The 21,438-nt window shown below is 43.7% G+C and overlaps 1 protein-coding gene across 1 annotated transcript in view; it reads left to right on the forward strand.

Moving 5' to 3' along the window:
- The window catches only part of LOC145409510 (cell adhesion molecule Dscam2-like), a 62,780-nt gene that overhangs the window by 13,462 nt on the left and 27,880 nt on the right, over nt 1–21,438 (forward strand). Inside the window, exons 11-23 of the mRNA XM_080279900.1 lie at nt 1–73; nt 1,308–1,456; nt 1,865–1,972; nt 2,156–2,335; nt 6,044–6,254; nt 10,781–10,785; nt 10,989–11,120; nt 13,035–13,193; nt 14,294–14,443; nt 15,889–16,019; nt 16,568–16,654; nt 18,129–18,390; nt 19,512–19,694. The exon at nt 1–73 is cut by the window's left edge and continues 69 nt beyond it. Coding sequence (XP_080136026.1) covers nt 1–73; nt 1,308–1,456; nt 1,865–1,972; nt 2,156–2,335; nt 6,044–6,254; nt 10,781–10,785; nt 10,989–11,120; nt 13,035–13,193; nt 14,294–14,443; nt 15,889–16,019; nt 16,568–16,654; nt 18,129–18,390; nt 19,512–19,694 — 1,830 coding nt within the window. The remainder of the gene's footprint in view (nt 74–1,307; nt 1,457–1,864; nt 1,973–2,155; nt 2,336–6,043; nt 6,255–10,780; nt 10,786–10,988; nt 11,121–13,034; nt 13,194–14,293; nt 14,444–15,888; nt 16,020–16,567; nt 16,655–18,128; nt 18,391–19,511; nt 19,695–21,438) is intronic.

The following is a 21,438-nucleotide window of genomic DNA, read 5'->3' on the forward strand; positions in this document are numbered from 1 at the left end:
GTGAGGCCACAGGTGACGACCCCCTCACCCTTACCTGGCTCCGACACCATGACCCCGTCTCACCTGGACACACGTAAGATCACAATTTACTTACCTGATAACACCTGTGCTGGAGGGGGACGCCTTCACGTGGTGGCACTGATATAACCAGGCGGATTAACTTCCTGGGTATACAAACGTCTCTCAGATCCTTCCCTATCCCCCAACAGGAGGATGGTGACAGCAGAATGGCACTTTAAGCCTGTACTCCACTGGGTTCACTTTTCAGATGAACCGGGGCTACCACCACTACTACTACTACTACTACTACTACTACTACTACTACTACTACTACTACTACTGCTTCTGCTACTACTACTACTACTAGTACTTCTACTACAACTACTACTACTACTACTGCTGCTGCTGCTGCTGCTGCTGCTGCTGCTGCTGCTACTACTACTACTACTACTACTACTATAATACTACCACCACTGTCAGGTCTCACACCAACACTATCCACTGTCACAATTGGGCTAGTATTCTCGTCGGGTAAGGAAGCTCCCTAACACCTCTTCCTTGGCGATTTATTTTTGGAAATAACTGGTTAATATCCATCTGCATATTTATATTTGCAAAACAGGGCGATATTAGAATGACTTATTTAACACGGAGAACAGTAAGGTGTAATAAGCAAAATAAGTCGCTTAGGAAATGGTGTTAGGGAGCTTCCTTAACCCCTTCATTGCAAGTCCAGTTCAATTTATCCCCGCTGCCTTCAAACGGAAGCCCAGAGAAAGCGTCTTTATCTATCTATCTATAGCCAGACGCCGTAATCCCGTAAGGGGTGGCCGTTTGAGTTAGTGGTTTTACGGGGAAGGGCACTAACCCCCCGCCAACCCACTTGTTGACACGTAGGGAGCACGTATGGGTTGGTTATATGGTTACCACCCGGCGTTATAAATGGTTTCCTGGCGGACAGGAAACCATTAGGCTTGCCACTCAATGTAAAGCCATATGAAAAAGAAAGAAGATTTATAAAGAGTGACAAGAAAGATGGGAGAAATAGGAAATGAGAGGGCAGACACAGAAAAAGAATGATAAAGTGAAGGAAGAAGTAGGCAGCGCTACATCAAGTGAGTGGATGATGGTGGCCACCACCTACGATGTAATATATATTCTTTAACCGCTGTCACCAAAAATTTTATTGAGATTGGAGAGAATTTTCGAACCAGAAGAGATTATTTTAAAGTATTCTATCTTTTTCTTCACACACACACACACACACACACACACACACACACACACACACACACACACACACACAGGGTAAGGATTCGGCAGAGTGAGGCAGGCGGTGTGGTGAGGGCAGTGTTGGAAATGGTGTCAGTGACTGCTGCCGACGCGGGTCCATACACCTGCCGTGCCACCAACCCACACGGCGCCCACTCCCAGGTGTTCCACGTGGCTGTTATAGGTAAGCACACCGTGTCTATTAACACTGTACCTAATATCACTGTACTTCCTAGCCTACCGCTGTATAATATTATCACTATACCTACCGTCACTACATCCATTATCACCATACCTATTGTCACTATACCTATTGTCACTATACCTGTTTTCACTATCTCTATGATCACCATACCTACCATCACTGTACCAATCAATACTGTTCTGGATTTCACTGTACTTTTTTTTATGCAGGAAGAAGGAACCAAAGGCCAGAATCCCGTAAGATTGTTCCCTCCAAGAAAAAAACAAAAACAATATCACAGAGAGCCAAATCTAAGCTGTGTTTACTAAATAACACTACACCATTTAACACCACCATACCAAATAGCATTATACTCATAACACCCCACGTTCCTATCACCCCTGCTAGAGCCACCCATTGCCCCTTCTGGCGTGACGGTCAGCGAGGTCACGAGCAGGTCAGCGGTGGTGTCATGGACTCTGCCTCAGCCCGCCTTGGTCACCATACAGTATAAGGGTATGAGGGGTCGTCTTGAGTATAAGAATAAGGGGGTCGTTTTGAGTATAAGGATAAGGAGGGATTGTTTTGAGTATGAAGGGAAGGGTGGTTGTATGCTATGTAACCCTATGCTGTGCTATGCTATGCTATGCTATGTTTAACGTGTTGAGTAAATACTATGCTCGCCTTCTCATGCTGCAGGGGTGAAGGAGGAGTCCTGGTCTGGCCACAGTCGCAATGTGAGTGTAGGGCAGTGGACGGCATCCCACGTGCTGACAGGCCTGGCCCCACACCACACCTATATGGTCAGACTAATGGCACACAACGACCTCGGAGTATCACAGCCATCACCCACACGGATCTTCACCACCACAGAGGAAGGTGAGGCCATCATTTGACTTAGCCCTTCCCATTCAGACACTACAGTTCCAGGGTGTATTCATTTTTATTGCCCGCCTTTACAAAGCGGAGCAGTAATGTTTTTGCCCGCCTCTGTGTGTGTGTGTGTGTGTGTGTGTGTGTGTGTGTGTGTGTGTGTGTGTGTGTGTGTGTGTGCGTGCATGCATGTTCCCGTTATATCTCATGAACGGCTTGAGCTATCAACGTAAAACCTTCAGGGTATCAAGATATTGTCAAAATCTTGGACGAATTCGAAAATGGGCATTCAGGGTCAAGGAGAAGGTCACTCAAATGGCTGCCAAAGGTCAACTAGTTTTTAACATCCGCCTTTAGCACCATTATATCTTATGAACCTCTTGAGCTTGGACTTGGTCAGCAGCATATTCTGGCGGGCGATTAACATTCGGCTCCGGAATGCTTTTCGTTAATGTCATTTTTTTTTTTCCTGGAACTCTCTCTCTCAGTCATCACCCACACGCTTCATCACCAAGGAAGGTGAGATCATTTTACTTGGTCGTTCCTTTCAGGCACTGTACAATTCCATGGCGTAGTCATTATTATTGTCTTTTTTTTTCTCTCTCTGGAACTCTCACGATCATCACCCAAGTGCATTTTTGTCACCACCAACGAGGGAAATTAGTGCAGGATTTTACTATATGGTACCCACTTTACTCAATCTTGGCCTATAATTTACCATCTCTCCATCTCGATTGCTGAGTTGCAGCAAGAGAGTAGCACTAAAAATAGGCTGCTAGTCACGAAGAAGTGCTACAGAAAGGATGTAGAGCTGCTGTACTGTCTTTTTTTTTCCCCACTGAGCTACATGAGCCACAAAATGAGAATCTGGGCCAAGATAATGTAAAAGGAGTATAGTTTCTTTTTTATAAGTATACGGTGAAGGGGTGCACTCGTCTTTTATTTATTCTTTTTATCTATGTATTTCTAGACCCCTTAATCCCGTAAGGGGTGGCCACAAACAAATCGCCTCCATGTGGCCCTGTCCCCCGTCATTTCATTGTCCTCCCCCCAGCTCACACCCCCCTCTTTCATATACCTCTCTACTCCATCTCTCCATCTCATCCTCGGCCTCCTCCTCCCTCTCCCCCTCTCCACCTCACTCACATACACTGTCCTCGTTAGTCCCTCACTCTCCATCCTCTATCTATTAACCTATTCATCGTCTGAAAACCCTGTCACAGCCATCACCCACACGCGTCTTCACCACGACCAAGGCAATTTAGAATTTCACTCACTGTTCCTATGTTATTAGTATGTAATGACAGGGCGTTGTTCTGATTGCCTAGAAACACGTAATCCCTCCATCTTAACCTCGTTAGGCCAGAGGATGTCTTTCTTATTTTTTCCTGCCATTTCCTGACTAGTTTACTCAGCGTGGGATAGAATTTTGAAACTGCATGGGTTAGATAAAGGCTTGATAAAAAACCCTTCAGTATGACAGGCCTTTCTAAAGTTAAAGAAAATCGTAAGGCAGCAGCAGGGAGAATTTAAAAAAGACTTCATTCGGATTCAGGAGCTTAATGGATATAACAATAACCTGGAAGTCTCACAGTCATCACCCACGCGCATCTTAGCACTAATGAGGACGGCTGGTGCAGGATTTTACTCTCTCCTGTCCCTGAGCACTGTGCAATGGCGTGGCGTATCCATTTACCTGGATCACCTGGAAGCCCTTTTGCAGACCTCACCCACGTGCACCGTCACGCCACAGAGGAAGGTTAGCGTCACAGCAATGGACCGTCACTGTGCCACAGTAGGAATAATAAGAACATTCATTCATTCATTCATTCATTTATCATCCAATCCTATGTTGCCCCATGAGGAGCCTAGGAGCCCGTGGCTCACTCATCCCTCAGTGGCATTACGTGATCAGTAAGTCCCAACCTCCCCTTTGGTATAAACCTGCACAGGCTCAATCCGATTGGAGCGCCTTAATTACCCACTAAACCACCAGGCGCCATAAGAACAAGAATAAGAATTAGAATACAAGATTTATTGACCAAGAAAGTTATACACTAATTACATAGTCTAACACAATGTCCTGGTTTATAATTTGAGCTAAGCATTTTATTGTCACGGCACATTACCAACTGCATTACCAACCCTTAATACCAACACTAGGGTAGGAATGAGACGTGATGGGACTTTGATAAGGGCATTAGGTTAGGACTGGAAGATTGCCATGTGTAGATTAGATAAGTGTAAATTGGCTCTCACTTGCGGTATAAATTGTAATAAAATCAAATAAATCACACTGCACACTACTAGAAAGACTTAGGCCCTTATTCTCATTGGTTAAGTTCCTTAACACCTTTTCCTAAGCGATTTATGTTGTTTATTACACCTTATTGTCCTCTTCTGAGTTACATAAATCCTTCCACTGTCACCATATCCTGCATAAATAACGTAGAAAAGGAAATTAATCAGCCGTATCCAAAAATAAATCGCTAAGGAGATGTTAAGGAGCTTCCTTAACCGATGAGAATACGTGCCTTAGACTTCGCTTAATTGGTCGCTTTTGGTGTGAAACTGCGAACATTAATTACACTTTCATTTTTCCCTGATTTCGAAAACGCAGAAGCCGGTGGTGCCTTGGTTAACACGTCCACCTCACGACTAGGCATAACCCATGAGTCTTGTGTTTAATTCTCATGGCTGTCACACTGTTAGACAATATTTGCTTCTCTCTTGGTCCAGGCTTCGTCCATTCAAATATACAGATGGCGGTGTAAGTGTACATTAGAGTATTCCCGATTGTGCTGTACGATAACCTGGGACTAAAATTATGAACTGGTTGCCCCTCTGGACCCCTAAACTAATGTTTTTTTTTTTTTTTTAAATAACAGAATAGAGGAAGGAAAAACAAATGAATTTAAAAAGTCCATACACCAAATTACTGGCGTCCTCCATTCATAAATTAACTGTAACAGTTGGACTTGAACATCAGTAGGTTGAAGTTTGGAGGGAAACAACTCCGGAAGAGCGAGTTCCAGAGAGATGCAGTTCGGGGAGTCAAAGAATTCTGATAGGCTGAAGTTCTGCAATATGGTTGAGTGACATTCCAGTCATGAGCGCTACCAGATGCCCGTGTAGCACGAGGGAAGGCATGGAGAGGTGGCACCATGGACGCAACTTCGCCTGAGCATTTGCCATAAAAGTATCTGTAAAATAATGCAAGGGAGGCAACATTCCTTCTTACTTGTAGGAGAGTTTTTGTTTTTTTGTTTTTTTTATAATAGCTGGGTTATTAATTATTCCAACAGCTTTGTTCTGAATTTTGCCTAGTTGTTTTAGTACAACCTCTCCACATCCCTTCCACAAGGGTGAGCAATATTCAAGCTGAGAGCGTACATGACCCTAATGAATTATAGCTAATTCTTTCATTGTTAATTCTTGCTGCCACTAGTCCATTGCATTCAGCTTAGGATAATCTTTTCACATCTCGGATTAGAGGGTAAAGTTTTCATCTACTCCTTGACTTGCGTAGGTTGAGTCAAATCGGCTGACTTCACCCTGAAACGTGGGATGCAGGCTAATGACGTCCAAGAATCATAGGTGGCCTATAAATAACTGTCAGAATGTACTGGCTTGTCGACACGTTTGCCCTCACTGTTTTGATAATAAAGCCGAAAATCACATTCTGCCTCTACTCAAATGTGTTTTTTCTTCCAGCACCTTCAGGGGAGCCTCGGGACGTTCGTGTGGCCGCGGGGGGTCCTCACTCCCTGCTGGTGACATGGAGCGCCCCTGACCCCCTCCTCATCCACGGCACCCTGAGAGGCTACACCATCGCAGTCAGGCGCCAGAACCTCCAGGGACACATTATATACATCACCAGGCCAGTCACAGGTCTGCCACACACATTATATACATCACCAGGCCAGTCACAGGTCTGCCACACACATTATATACATCACCAGGCCAGTCACAGGTCTGCCACACACATTATATATATACATCACCAGGCCAGTCACAGGTCTGCCACACACATTATATACATCACCAGGCCAGTCACAGGTCTGCCACACACATTATATACATCACCAGGCCAGTCACAGGTCTGCCACACACATTATATACATCACCAGGCCAGTCACAGGTCTGCCACACACATTATATACATCACCAGGCCAGTCACAGGTCTGCCACACACATTATGTACAGACGTCGGAATAAGTTCGTTTCCATTTCCGTGGACTAAGGTGTTTGTAACACTGCACGGTGGAGAGGTATCCCCTCCTCCTCCCTTCCTCATAGTCCCAAACTCCCACCCAAACACTTATCTCTCCGACTCCAAAACCCCACCCGGTACTCTCCATACTCTCGCTCACAGCCAGCTAGGGGTCCTGTACTTCTTGCACCTCTGTAATTACGTGTAGTCCGTACAAACCGTACAACTAACAAGGAATAAACTGTATCACAAACATCTCTTTCGACCGTCATCTCCCACACATCTCGTTTCCCAAACACTCCAGTCCCAAACGCTTCAGGTGAACTATGTGCCCCCGGAGGGTAACTGTCATGTTGCCGAGCCAGATCCATAATAACCATGATAGGGACACTGTACTTGATGCGGGTGGGTTCGGTATCTTTATGAGAGAAAGATACTTCTATTCCTTTGACAATACTTCGGTACGAACCTTTTGAGTTTCAGTGGTAAATGAATCAGTATGTAGCGCTCTAGTTATCCTTATATGCACGGTTATCGGGGAATTGTTGCATTCCTCTCTCTCTCTCTCTCTCTCTCTCTCTCTCTCTCTCTCATATCTATATCTATATCTATCTATCTATATCTATATCTATATCTATCTATCTCTAATATATATATATATATATATATATATATATATATATATATATATATATATATATATATATATATATATATATAGATAGATAGATAGATAGATTGATTGAGATACTGTATATATATATATATATATATATATATATATATATATATATATATATATATATATATATATATATATATATATATATATATCGGCAGAGTGACGTATGCGGCAGGGAGTTACTTTCGAGTAATTAAAGCTTACATTTGAAGAATGTGTACATAAAAGGTATAAAGAAAAAACTAATGTTGTTTTACATGAATGTAATGCTCTCAAAAAATGCAATTTAATGAATCCATTGTTTAGAAAAAAAAAACAAGAAAACCAAAACCAAACACACAAACGCACCCCCCCATTGGGGGTCATACACAAAATATTAACATGGGTTACAGTTATGTGATCCAAATAAAAATAAAAATTAAAATTTTATATTAATAATGCTTTTTTTTATTTTTGATTAATTTTTATATTGTAAATTTTTAATTAAATCTATTTCCCTGGATTATTGTAAGAGTTATCTAATCTATAGAGTGATTCATAGTGCTTACTATTATAATTTCAGTATTCACCAATCCAGTTCTGATGTGTTGTACATGTTGATGTTGTGTTTGGAGGAGGAGGGGGTTACTCATCGAGGAAATCGTCGTCGGGGTCTGAGCCCCCTTCAGCAACTGCCGCATCAGGCCCAAGTTGTTCCTGGGCACGGAAAATATCCTTAAAGAACCCCCGGTGCTCATGTGGTACAAACTGGAGCAAGGATTTCAAGTGTGGAACCTTCTTGTGCAATTCAACACCATTAGGGTATGCAGGAGGCATAAGTATGCTAAAACTTCTAATATGCTAAAAAATATTCCAGACTCGAAAATTTGATCAAAATTATGCTAAAAGAATAAAATTATGCTAGATATGGTAACACTGCTGGTGGGGGACTGGCTGAGGCTGGGGGCCAGCACTGAGACGCGGCCTCCCAATGGCTAGCCGCTCGTGGCGCGTACGTCCTTCTGCCATGTGGGAGCAGACTTCCTCTATGGGTTTTCAAGGCCTAAAACACGCGACGCTTGCCCATCTGCCAGCCAGCCATAAGGGTCCTTTCTGTATGTAACTTTATACAGGGAGGATCTAGAAGGCTCCACCTACATATTGGCAGGAATAACTCACCATCGACCATTTTTGGCGCATACGTCACTCTGCCACTTGACGCTTCATATATATATATATATATATATATATATATATATATATATATACATATATATATATATATATATATATATATATATATATATATATACAGTATATTCGGAGTGTGCATAGGCTATTGCAATAGCTATTTCTGGCGTTGGTGATCTATTTCGATAATCCTATGGTCGCAGCAGTTCTGGAGATCACTAGAATGGCATGTCTCTTATCCCACAGAGTCGTATAGCTATATACTGGGGAGTTATTGGTTACTCTGATAGAGGTGGGAGGAGTGACGTGGGTATAAAGATTCGGGCTTGTGGGATGGCATCAGCTGTTTAGTCAGCGTTACAAGTACATACACACAATAGTCTGCTTGATTAGTCCTCAAAATCACAAGGTTATTGCTATATGGCATAAAATGCTGGACTCTCTATAGGCAGTTGGGTGTACCCCGTACAGTATAGAATAAGATGGCTTAATTCCCGCGAAAATAGCTAGCATTCATGTCACTCGATGTCATATTTTCTGCTAGTTCGAATTATTTCTAGAGCTAGCGGTAATTGAGCTACATTGGCAACATTGCAAACGGTCGGTTTAGGGAAAACTAGAGCAGCGAAGGTGTCTGTGCGTGACCCTGGCTGGTGATGATATGAGGCATATAATTATGCCCGCAGGTGTGAGGAACAGATAAGAACTCACTCTGGGGTTTTGTGCAACAGCTCCACCAACACCCACACCCTTGTCCTAACCAGCGGAAATTAATGACGTCACCATAACTGATAAGGTGCGATATCCCAATGGTCGAAGATCACCAGTATATGCTATACATATGTGTGTGTGTGTGTGTGTGTGTGTGTGTGTGTGTGTGTGTCTACTACCGCAATATTTAATCACAGCAGACTTATTTTCTCTCTCTCACAGTGTAGTAAACCTTCTTCTAACTTGGTTTATGATATATACTGTACTATCCCTTTATTAGTAGTACGGACTACACGTAATTAGAGAGGTGCAAGAAGTACAGGACCCCTACTGTAAGCAAGAGTATGGAGGGTACCGGGTAGGGTTATGGGGTCGGAGAGAAAAGTGGGTGGGTTGGGTGGGAGTGTGGGACTATGAGGAAGGGAGGAGGAGAGGATAGCTCTCCACCGTGCAGTGTTACAAACACCTTAGTCCACGGAAAAGGAAACGAACTTATTCCGACGTCTGTACATCACCAGGACAGTCACAGGTCTGCCACACTCATATATACATCACCAGGACAGTCACAGGTCTGCCACACTCACATATACATCACCAGGACAGTCACAGGTCTGCCACACTCACATATACATCACCAGGACAGTCACAGGTCTGCCACATTACAGGTCTGACTGAAATATGAAGTTCTTCAAAATATAACGACGGGAACTGCAATTACGAGCAAAATAAATCATCGTTACCATCATGTTCATCATCCTGACCTCTTTGACCCTCGTAAGGATGGGGTAGGGTGGAGTTCATAAAACAAGAAAAGCGAAAGCAGGAAAAGTACCAACAAAATGTTCATCGACAAGGACAGGTAATCATTCCAACACCATCACGCCCCTCGGATCCTGGCTCTACCTTGCAGATCTACAGTAATTATTAGAATTTATTTATTTATTTATTTATGGAGGAGGGGTACATTTTTCCTTACAGATGTGTTTCTCTTCACCTGTTGGCAGTTCGGACCTTTATGCGTGAGAGAGCCGCTAGTGAAGCAGTAGCCAGACACTCAAATGTCTGGTACCACTGTGTGGGAGGGGAGAGGTTAAGTGAGGAGGGAGGCTGGGGGAGCTGATAGTTCCTACTCCTCCCTCTTCCATCCCCATCCTTCTCACACAGTTACCAGATAGATAAATGTTGGCTACTGCATCGCTACCACTTGTCTCACATTTACTATTTCGAAATGGTGGGCGAGTGTATAACGCGGAACTTTTCTCGGGTGTACATAATAAATGTTACCGAAAGATACCTATTATTCGAACCAGCGAATGCAACTGCTTTCAGAATCCGTAAATGCACTGGAAAACCATCATCATCATCATCATGGTCTCTCTGCCACATCAGAATGGGGTGAGGTAGTATCCGAGAAATAAAGAGAGAGGAGGGTAGAACAGTATTATGTGAGCAATAAACCCCATCTACCCAGTGGATGGACCACACCTGGTTGGAGCGCCATAACCCACTAGACCACCAGGTATCCATTTGGTTATTCAGTTACCATCCAGCACAGTAAATGATTTCCTGGGCTACAAAATATCATTTAGCTTGCCATGCAGTATAGACTCACCTCAGGGTAACTCTACACTGAGTGAGTGGATGCTAGGTGTCCACATCTACCAAATGATGAAAGCACTAGTATTAGTAGTAGTAAAAGTAGTAGTTGTAAAAAGTTGTAGTAGCAATAATAAAAGCAGTTGCTGGAGCGTACCGAACAACAGCAGCAGTAGTAGTAGACGTAGTAGTAGTTGTAGTCGTAGTAGTAGTAGTAGTAATAGTAGCAGCAGTAGAAGTAGCAGTAGCACACAAGTTCTAAAATGGTCCTTGCTGCCCAGAACCAGGTGGCGTTGAGCAGTACGAGGTGAGAGGCCTGACACCCGCCACGCTGTACGAGGTGGCAGTGCGAGCCTTCACCAGGGCGGGACCAGGCCCACTGTCCTCACCAAGTATAGTCGACTCCACCAGCCATGACGGTGAGTGGCATCCCAAGGTACACTCCAGATTACAAGTACTGTACACCTGGCCACGTCTCACATCCTTCCACACCTGCCCACACTCCCTCACTCTCCATCACTGTCATTATAGTCCAGTCCAAAGTAGTTATAGTTACAAGTGCTTAGCGGCCACAATCCCAGACGCATTTCTCGTATAACCAGCGGGAACAATTAGGGGTCAACATACATCTTTAGAAAATTTTAATCTATATAAAATTAAAACACACCTATCTGTGACCCAATTGCAGTCATCTTGCCACACACACACACACACACACACACACACACACACACACACACACACACACACGGCCAGAAGCATAGTATATTAGATGATGGAGTTAAGAGCAAAGATCAGAGGCAGGCGTGAAAAGGTGTGTGTTGTGTCCGAGTATATATCTATTTTGGAATGGATTTGAGACCACATCCACAAAAGCTAAATTTTTATTAAGATTCTGAACTGTTGTCGATTACATTGGAGGTTTCGTAGCACTTCTTCCTTAGCGATTTATGTTGCATATTACTCCTTGATATTATCTTCACTGCTATTTATATTGTTTTAATTTCACTGTTGCATCAGTGGTATACAAAAGGATTCTGAGGGGCATTGTCCAGAATAAATCGCTAAGGAAATGGTGATACGGTTGGCAAGTGGACGAACCCTTAACCCTTTAGCTGTGAACTATCTACTATGTTTTTCACTACACTCCTTTCACCTTAACTTGGCCCAGATTTTCGTCCTTTTGCAGCTTATTTCACGTAGCTCTGTGGCAGAGAAAGACTGTTAACGCTGTTCATGCTTTCCATGGCACTTCTTTGTGACCAGCATGAAAATCTAGTGTCAATCTTTTCTTACAACTCAGCATTCAGGTTGGTTGGATGGCAATTTTGGGCCAAGTTAGAGCAAGAGGAGTATAGCTTTTCAGGCCAAACGGCTTAATATACTGAAGAGAAACCTGGGCCACCTGAATGCCAAAGCCTGTCACTGTTAGCGTTCTGTACAAGGAGAGAGAATATTTTGTGTAGGAGGAGAGAGCTCTGTATTTTATGCCAGCTTACGAGGGACTTGAGTTAGCTCACAGACACTCACTGCAGGTAAAGGGCAAGAGAGCTGCTAGGACGAGTACATGGAATCCTTAGAGCTCCATTCCCCCTCTCCAGTCAAGCTTACTATACTAGGAATTCTTTTAGTTATGATTTTCTACTACAAGGAAGAAGGAACCAAAGCCAAAACCCGTAAGATTGTTTCCTTCAAAAATAAAAACAAATTAACTTCAAGACAACTTCAAGACCCGTTCATTTCGAGATGCAAAAAATCAACCGTGGAAACTAAAGAGGCTTGGCTAAAAACTCCCTCTTACCTACTAATCTACCTTATTTTACCTCTTTCATGATTACAGAGTTTTTAGTAACATCGTAAATACTTGCTTTATCCTAACTTGGCCTACAATTGCAATCTCTCCATCTTGAATGCTGAGTTATAATAATAAAGGAACACTAGATTATTATGTTAGTCACGAAGAAGTGTTATGGGAAGGGTGCAGAGCCGTAGAGTATCTTTTATTAACACTAGATTATTCTGTTAGTCACGAGGAAGTGTTATGAGAAGGGTGTAGAGCCGTAGCAATGTCATTTAATGCCACTGAATCCAAACATGTTCCCTACGTGTCAACAAGTGGGTTGGTGGAGGGTTAGTGCCCCTCCCCGTAAAACAACTAACTCAGAGACAAACGGCCACCCTTTACGGGATTTTGGCGTCTTGCTATAGACAGATAGAGAAATGACCTGCTAAAGGACGAGAATCTGGGCCAAGTTAATATGAAAGAACTATAGCAAAAAACGTCATTGTATGTAAGATGGAAATGGAAAATAACCTAAGGTAATGATCGTCAGCCCCGTCGTGTCCACCTGCCGGAGTGTCGTGCCGCGGGTCTGGGCGTGGTGGGGTGCGGGTGTGGTGGTCGCCCCCGCCCACCACCTGTGCCCACGCCGCGGTGGCCGGATATACCATCACAGCCACGCCCACCTCCTACGCCCACGCCCATGCCAACAGTAAGTGATGGGCTTTATGTCTGTCTAGCTGTTTCTTTCTCTGTCTGTCCATCTGTCTGCCTGTCTATCTATCTATCTGTCTATCTGGGTCTGTCTGTCTGTCAATATGTAGCCTATGTATGTATGTGAGTATATGTCAGTGTATCTATATATCTATGTATCTATTTGATTTTTTATTTTATCTATTATCTATCTGTAGTCAGACGCCTTAATCCCGAAGGGGGTGGCCACAAGCAAATCCCCTACATGTCATCTTGTCCTCCGTCTTCAGGCTGCCCTCCCTCCAGCTCACACCATCGTATTCGTCACTCGTATACGTCTCCACCCCAACCCTCCATCTCATCCTCGGCCTCCTTTTTCCTCTCTCTCTCTCTCTCTCTCTCTCTCTCTCTGTATTTATCTAACTACCTATATGTCTGTCTGTGTGTCTATGTACCTATCTATATCAGCCAGTCTGTCTATCTGTCTATCTATCCAACTACACCAGTGGTTCTTAAACTTTCTCGTGCAGGGGACCCTTTTTGTAAAACTAATCCTGTGGCGGACCCTTAATAATGAGTAGATATCCCTCCTACCCTACCTCTTGAGTGTAAAGGTGTTTGTAGGCTATAATGTACTAAAACTGTAACTGAATTACTTATTAATCATACTACAGAGTTGTCAAGTCACAAATATCACTGCATTCTACAAAGTCGTTCAATTGCTTCCAGATGCTATTATATGTTTTATCTGATACTCAAACTAACTTACGGGCCCCTTGGAACGTTCCACGGACCCCCAGGGGTCCGTGGACCACACTTTAAGAAACACTGGAGTACACACACACACACACACACACACACACACACACACACACACACACACACACACACACACACACACACACACACACACACACACACACACACTCTATGTCCCTAGCCCTAACAGCATAAACACCGAGAATCAAAGGTCATCCCACCAACCCTACCCTAACCACACACACACACACACACACACACACACACACACACACACACACACACACACACACACACACACAGAACTATAGGGCCTCCCACCACCCCTGCCTACTCACACCTGCGCCTTCCGGTCACCAGGTAGGGAGTGGCAGGTGAACACGACCAACCTGGAGAAGAACCTGGACTCCCTGCCGCCTTCAGCCAACGTCAGCGTCACCGTCACGGCCTTCAACGACGTCGGGTACAGCGCCCCAAACTACCCGGTCTTCTGTCGCACCGAGGATGATGGTAGAGATCGAGCATTTTAAGCCTCTATTCTGGATTGCATGGGAGACTTCGTAGGGCTTGTTCCTTAGCAATTTATCCTGGCAGACTATACCTTCATTTTGTTTTATTTTATTTACTGAGGATGATGGTAGAGATCGAGCATTTTTTGTCACTATTCTGGATTGCATGGGAGACCTCGTAGGGCCTGTTCCTTAACGATTTATTCCTGGATATTATACTTTCATCTTCTTTTACTTTATTTATTTCTATTTAATATCATTATACTCGGAACCACTGACACGCAAACGAATAAACAGAAAAGTGTAATAAGCAAAATAAATCGCTCAGGAATACGTGTTAGGAAGCTCCTAAGGGATCGAACTTACGACTCTATGACTTAGAGTCTAATGTTGAAATTCACGGTCGTATTTTAGGTTGGCTTATCGCAACACCATTTCTCTGGCGATTTATTCTACCTACTACACATTATATCCTCTTGTATGCCATCGATTTACTCTTAAGCCCTACTACTCAAAATAGATATCTAAGTAGAAGATGTTACGAACCCTCCTGTTGCCTACGATGCCACCCTCAAGGAAAATAATATTGCATTCATTAGGATGTGTGTACGTCGCTCATTCATTCATTCATTTATTCATTCGGTCAGTCATCATCATCATCATCATCATCATCATCATCAACATCAACATCATCCCAACCTCCTTTTCCCACGTCAGGATGGGGTAAGTCAGGGTTCAGAAAGCAAAGACAGAAAAAAGAAAAAGGGCTAAACATGGAACTAATCAACAGACGTCCAGCCAAATGGGCCACACATTCATTCACTCACCATTCAAGCCCCTGGAATCCTGCCTTTACCTTGCATTAATGACCATCTGCATATACTTTATCGATATTTCTTTTTATGAGAAACAAAAATTTTAATGAAAGATTGACTGCCATTCATTCATAATTCATAATTTCTTTGCTTTTCTTCATTGTGATATTGGCGACTCACTCACTCATTCACCATTCAAGCCCTCGGAATCCTGACATCACATGCATGACCATCCGAACTTTTTTCTCTGTGTCTTTTCATTTCTTTTATTTCATTTATTAATAGATGTGCTTCATCTTACCCATCAGAGGGAGTTATATCTTTGCTTCAGTGCCTGGACGATCAGATATTTTTATATATATATTTTTTTTTATTTATAGATACGTTTCATGTTGTCCATCAGAGAGAGTAATTTCTTAGTCTTCATGCCTGGCCCAGCGGAACATTATTTCTTGTTTTTTCATTTTTTTATTTATTTATAGATATGTTTCATGTTGGCCATCAGAGAGAGTAATTTCTTTATCTTCATGCCTGGTCCATCAGAACATTTCTTCTTTGTCTTTTCACTTCCTTTTTATTATTTATAGATGTGCTTCATTTCGCCCATCAGAGAGTACTATCTTTGCTTCAGTACCTGGTCCTCCTGAAGCCATACGGGCGGTGGTGACGGGGCCAACGACGCTGCTGGTTACTTGGTCTCCCCCTCGACCCTCCACAGGTGTCGTCCTCCACTACACCCTCTACTCCGCCAAGAATGACCAGGTGAGGTTGTGGAGGTAGTAAGTAAGGTAGTGAGGTAGTAAGTGAGGTTGTAAATGAGGTTGTAAGTGAGGAGGTAATGAGGTGGTAAGTGAGATTGTAAGTAAGGTTGTAAGTGAGGTAGTGGGATAAGTGAGGTTGTCAGTAAGGTTGTAAGTGGGGTAGTGAGGTTGTAAGTGAGGTTGTAAGTAAGGTTGTAAGTGAGGTAGTGAGGTTGTAAGTGAGGCAGTAAGCGAGGTGGTAAGTGAGGCTGTAAGTGAGGTTGTAAGTGAGGTAGTAATGAGGCGGTAGGTGAGGTAGTAAGTGAGGTATAGGTCCTCATTTCGTCAGTTAGGCAAGCTTCGTTACACCTCTTTCTAAGCGATTTATTTTGCTTATTACACCTTACCGTCCTTTTCTGTGTTACTTAAATCATTCTAATGTCACCATACTGTGTACAAGTAAGGTGCAAAACCATATTAACCAGCTACATCAGAAAATAAATCGGTAAGGAAGAAGTGTTAGGGCACTTCCATAACTACCGGAATTACGAGTCATCCAGGTGTTTCCAGGTAGCGGTGAAGGACGTGGTGGGCGTAGGAGGCTCTGAAGTGACGTGGAGGGAGCTAAGCGGCCTCACCCAAGGATCCAGAGTGCAGGTACCGTATGCATAGACGCCAACGACTAATTCCCTCTCGTAACTCAGACTTGCAGGAAGGACAGGTGTAAAGTCTTCTCATACTCCTTGTTCCTCCTACAAAAAGATAAGTAAATAGATAGATAGATAGACTGATAGACGGATATATAAGGATCTTGTGTACGAGAGGGAAATTATCGTAGTTTAATATACTTTCTTTTATCAGAATAGTTAAGGAAACATGGCTGCAGAATTTTCCCGTGTCCTTAGTTAACCTTGTGAGTTCATATCAGAGTTACAGCAGGGAAAGGGTCGTATGTAGGTGAGAGAATACGACCCAAGTGCTACAGGATAAGTATGAAAGTGTCTACGAGTATTTTTTGTACATTCTTGCTACTTCTTAGCGATTTTATATTAGGAAAGACCTCTCGTACAGAAGAGGTTAAATAGAGGCAATATTTAACCACTTTAGCTCGACAAATCTCTCTGAAGCCGAGGAGACATGATTGTAGTGAATTGTGTAAATGTATTAAACTGTTTTCTTAGGTGGCAGTGCAATGTAGCCATCAGATTCCTATATAGCTTGAAATATTAACCACGTCAAGGCAGCGTCATTGGATATTCTGACATTTAGACGTCCTGTATGCTGTACCCTCTTGTCAGCAATCGTACTTAGAATAACTTAGAATTACTCAGCCACTGCTTCCACCCTACCACACCTGCCCATACACCGTCACTCTAACACACCTGTCACTATAGTCCATTCCAGAGTAGAATTATAGTTGCAGGTGAAGTTAAAGTAATGGAGTACTGGACAGGTGTGAACAGGTGAAAGTCGTGGCCGAGTGTAATTCCAATATGAATTGGACTATAAAACAAAACTTACAGTTATATCACCTTCAATGTTATGTAGCCCTTATGGTACTATATTTTTCCTTTTCTCACTTATTTTCACTGAACTACTGCTGCTTTTATTAACCTTAAATTTGTCACATTGACATAATGGGGCAAAAGTTTGCCTAATATTTTACCTCTTTAAATTCTCACTTTTTTCTGCTGGGTTATATTTCGAAGCAGGTTGAAGCTTGGTATGGTTCTGTGCCTACACTTGATGCTGCTACAAAAGTTCGTCTAATAATGCACCTATACTTCTGACTTTTCTCGACTGAGAAATATCTCTATGCTGAAAGTGGCTTCGTATATTCCTCTGCCCATAGACGATTCTCATACACATGATGCGTCAGGGAAGAATGTGACAGACATGCCTGAAACGGTTTATATACGCACTGGAACAGTAAGCGAACTTCTCTTCCCGGCCTTATAGACACAGGTAGTACATGATTCTGGTGTGAAATGGCCGCACTGGAATAGTAGGTGAACTGCAGTCTCTGGCCATACACACATAATTACGTGCCCGAATTGTGGATTAGATATTGAAATTTTAACTTTAGTTGTACAAATACGTTTCATACGACTGACAAGTGTTGGCACTGCAGGTGTGGGTGACGGCCACAACAGCAGCGGGTGAAGGCAACGCCTCACCCAAGCTGACAGCCCTGCCCTCCCCCAAGTCGAGATACTCCCCCGTGGCTGTGGGTGGGGGTAGAACCTGGAGGGTCGGTGCGGGATCTGGAGTGACCCTGGGGTGTCGGGGGCTGGGGTCGCCTCCCCCCACCATCACCTGGACACGAGCCGGCGTGACAATACAGAGCAGCCAACTAACTCAGCCTCTGCCAGGAGGGGACCTTCATCTCACAGGTGGGTAAAATAAAGCCAGGCTCATTGTACTCCTTTCTAGATACAAGTGCCCCAGTATAGGCTGCCGTAATTCGTTCATTTTAGGGTCACTGCGTCACACCTTCATTTGAACTCGAGACGGAGTGACAGTAAGAGGCAGCCAACTGACTTACCCACTGCCAGAATCAACCTCCATCTCAAGAACCAGTGACGGCACGTTGCATAGTGGTCTAAATTCACCAGTTCTTGACCAGACTTCCATGTTATGCCTCTTGTTGTTTTCACCTTTACAGTCGAGGATAGTTCTGCATTTAACACTCGCCCACCACTCTGAACCACTGAATGTGAGAGAAGTGATGACGAAGCAGATATGGCTGGTTAGTATCGTCTTATATGTTATTTATACAAAGTATGGCGATACTGGAAGAATTTATGTAACATAGAAGAGGATTGTAAGGTTTAATATGCAAAATAAATCGCCCAGGAAAAGGTGATAGGGAGCTTCCATAACCGTCGAGAATACAGGCCTTGGTATGATTCTCTGTTCTTAGATGATTCTCCTTGAAAAATGTCAGGGAGGGGAATGACAGGCAAGACTGAAGTATGAATTAGGTGCAGTGAAAGAGCGGGTAAATTTTTGCGTTTGTAAATGTTAGCAGTTTCTACGGATCTTTTATTTTAACCTGGCCTAGATCATCGTCTTTTTGCTGTTTATTTTACATAGCTCTCTGGCAGTAAAAGATAATGCCCGTCTCTGCATCCTTTCCATAGCACTTCTTCGTCACTAGCATCTTATTCTAGAATTATTCAGTCATTAGAATTGTGCGTTCAAGATGGAGAATTGCCAATTTTAGGCCAAGTTAAAGTGAAAGGAGTTTAGCATTATCAGTAAGAATATCGTGGATAACGCACTCATTCCATATCACTGCTTCGTAACTAACATCTTATTCTAGTGTTAATCTATTGTTACAACTCACCGTTCGAGAGAGAGAGAGAGAGAGAGAGAGAGAGAGAGAGAGAGAGAGAGAGAGAGAGAGAGAGAGAGAGAGAGAGAGAGAGAGAGAGAGAGATATGGCAATTTTAGGCCAAGTTAAAATGACAAGCGTATAGTATCATCAGTGACAGCATCGTGTATACCGCAGCTGTGAGGGAGACTGAGAACTACACATGCTGGGTGCGAAACAGTGTGGGGGAGGACAGCGTGACCCACCAAGTTGTTGCTCTCACCCCACCACCACCACCCACCCTGGCACTAGCACACGCCACCCACCACACCCTCAACCTAACCATCACACCCACTGGCGATGGAGGGGCGCCCATTCTAGGTAAGCAGAGAGGTTTTGTGTGTGTGTGTGTGTGTGTGTGTGTGTGTGTGTGTCTATTAACGCATGGTAAAGCCACCCATTATAGGTGAAAGAGACGTTAATTACCTGTGTACAAAGTTAAGAGGTAGGGAAGGAGCAACACCCATCTAAGGTGAGCTGAAAGATCAACCTTTTAAATCCAGTGAGGTCTTTGTCAGTGGCACCTTGCTGCCTGAAGACGACTTTATTCAGCTTCAGAGAGCGTCCTAGTAGTGAAAGGGTTGTGAAGGCTGTATCTAACCCTTCAGTTTGAGAAGCCTGAATAAATGGGTTTGGAGATAACAAGAAGGAACAACAACAACAACAGCAGCAGCAAAAGCAATCTGAGTGTCCGTGCAATACCCGAAAAGATTACACATATAAAACTTGTACTGAATATTGTGGAGAAATCGATAAGCCTGCGTGTAGTCAGGTTCTTTCATACCCAAGATTATCTCAACGTGATCTCGGTGGATTGCAGGCTTAACTATCCTCCTACAGTCCACCATCCTCCTCTCAGGGGACAGGGATGTAGGTGAAGGATGTTTGCATAAGCAGGTAATTGAGCCATCCAATTATATCAGTGCTACCACATGAAGGCGTCCCTCTCCACCATCGCGTGTACAGTCTTCGTTGTATGTCGATGATGCCCCATAATTCACTGCAACAGGTTTTGTAAATAAAGCAAACCTGGCAAATAGTGTTTATAGGTACCAATGAAACCTTACTAGGCGGTTTCCCTGCATATTGTACCCGACTTAACCCTCTGGCTGCCGCTACCTGTCATACCAGACACTGGCATACGCCGCAGGTGTGGACGCCCACCTACCTCCCTACGCCACACCAAACCTACTACTGTACATAACGTACTATGACTTTTTCCTCCTCTTCTTCCTCTTCTTTCTTCTCCTCATCCCCTTCCTTCTCCTCCTCCTATTCCTCCTCCTCTTCGTCTTCCTTCTCCTCCCCCTCCTCTTCTTCCTCTTGCATCTCCTCCTTCTCTTCCTCTTCCTTCTCCTCCTCCTCTTCCACTTCCTTCTCCTCCTTTTTACTCCTCCTCCTCTGCTTCGTTTTCCTACTCCTCCTCCTCCTTTTCCTTCTGCACTTCCCCTTCCTTTTCCTATTCCTCTTCCTCTTGATTCTCCTTTTTCTACCCAGCTTTCTCTTCCTTCTCCTCCTTATCCTTTTCTTCCTTCTCCTCCTTCTCCTCTTTCATTTCCTCTTCCTAATCCTCCTCTTCTTCCTTCTCCTCCTTTTCCTCCTCCCTCTTCCTCTTCCTCCCCCTATCTTCTTCCCCCTCCTCCTCTTCTTCCCTCTTCTCCTTTTCCTAAACCCTCTTCCTCTTCCTCCCCCTCCTCCTCCTCTTCCCCCTCCTCTTCTTCTTCTCTCTCCTCCTTTTCCTCCTCCCTCGTCCTCTGTCTCCCCCTCCTCCTCTTCTTCCTCCACCTCCTTTTCCTCCCCCCCTCCTCTTCCTCTCCTCCTCTACTTCCCCCTCCTCCTCTTCCTTCCTCTCCTCCTCTACTTCCCCCTCCTCCTCTTCCTTCCTCTCCTCCTCTTCCTCTTTCCTCCTCTTCCTCCCCATCCTCCACTTCCTCCTCGGAGGTAAGTTGATTACTTCTACTACTACTTATGCTAATACCACTACTAGTCTAGTTCTAGTCTAGTAGGCTACTAGTACTAGTATTAGAATTGAACTAGACTAGCACTAGTACTAGTACAAGTCTAG

The sequence above is a fragment of the Coenobita brevimanus genome, chromosome 81, assembly GCF_032717465.1.
Source record: "Coenobita brevimanus isolate Jiangsu-jjx chromosome 81, ASM3271746v2, whole genome shotgun sequence".
Taxonomy (NCBI): domain Eukaryota; kingdom Metazoa; phylum Arthropoda; class Malacostraca; order Decapoda; family Coenobitidae; genus Coenobita; species Coenobita brevimanus.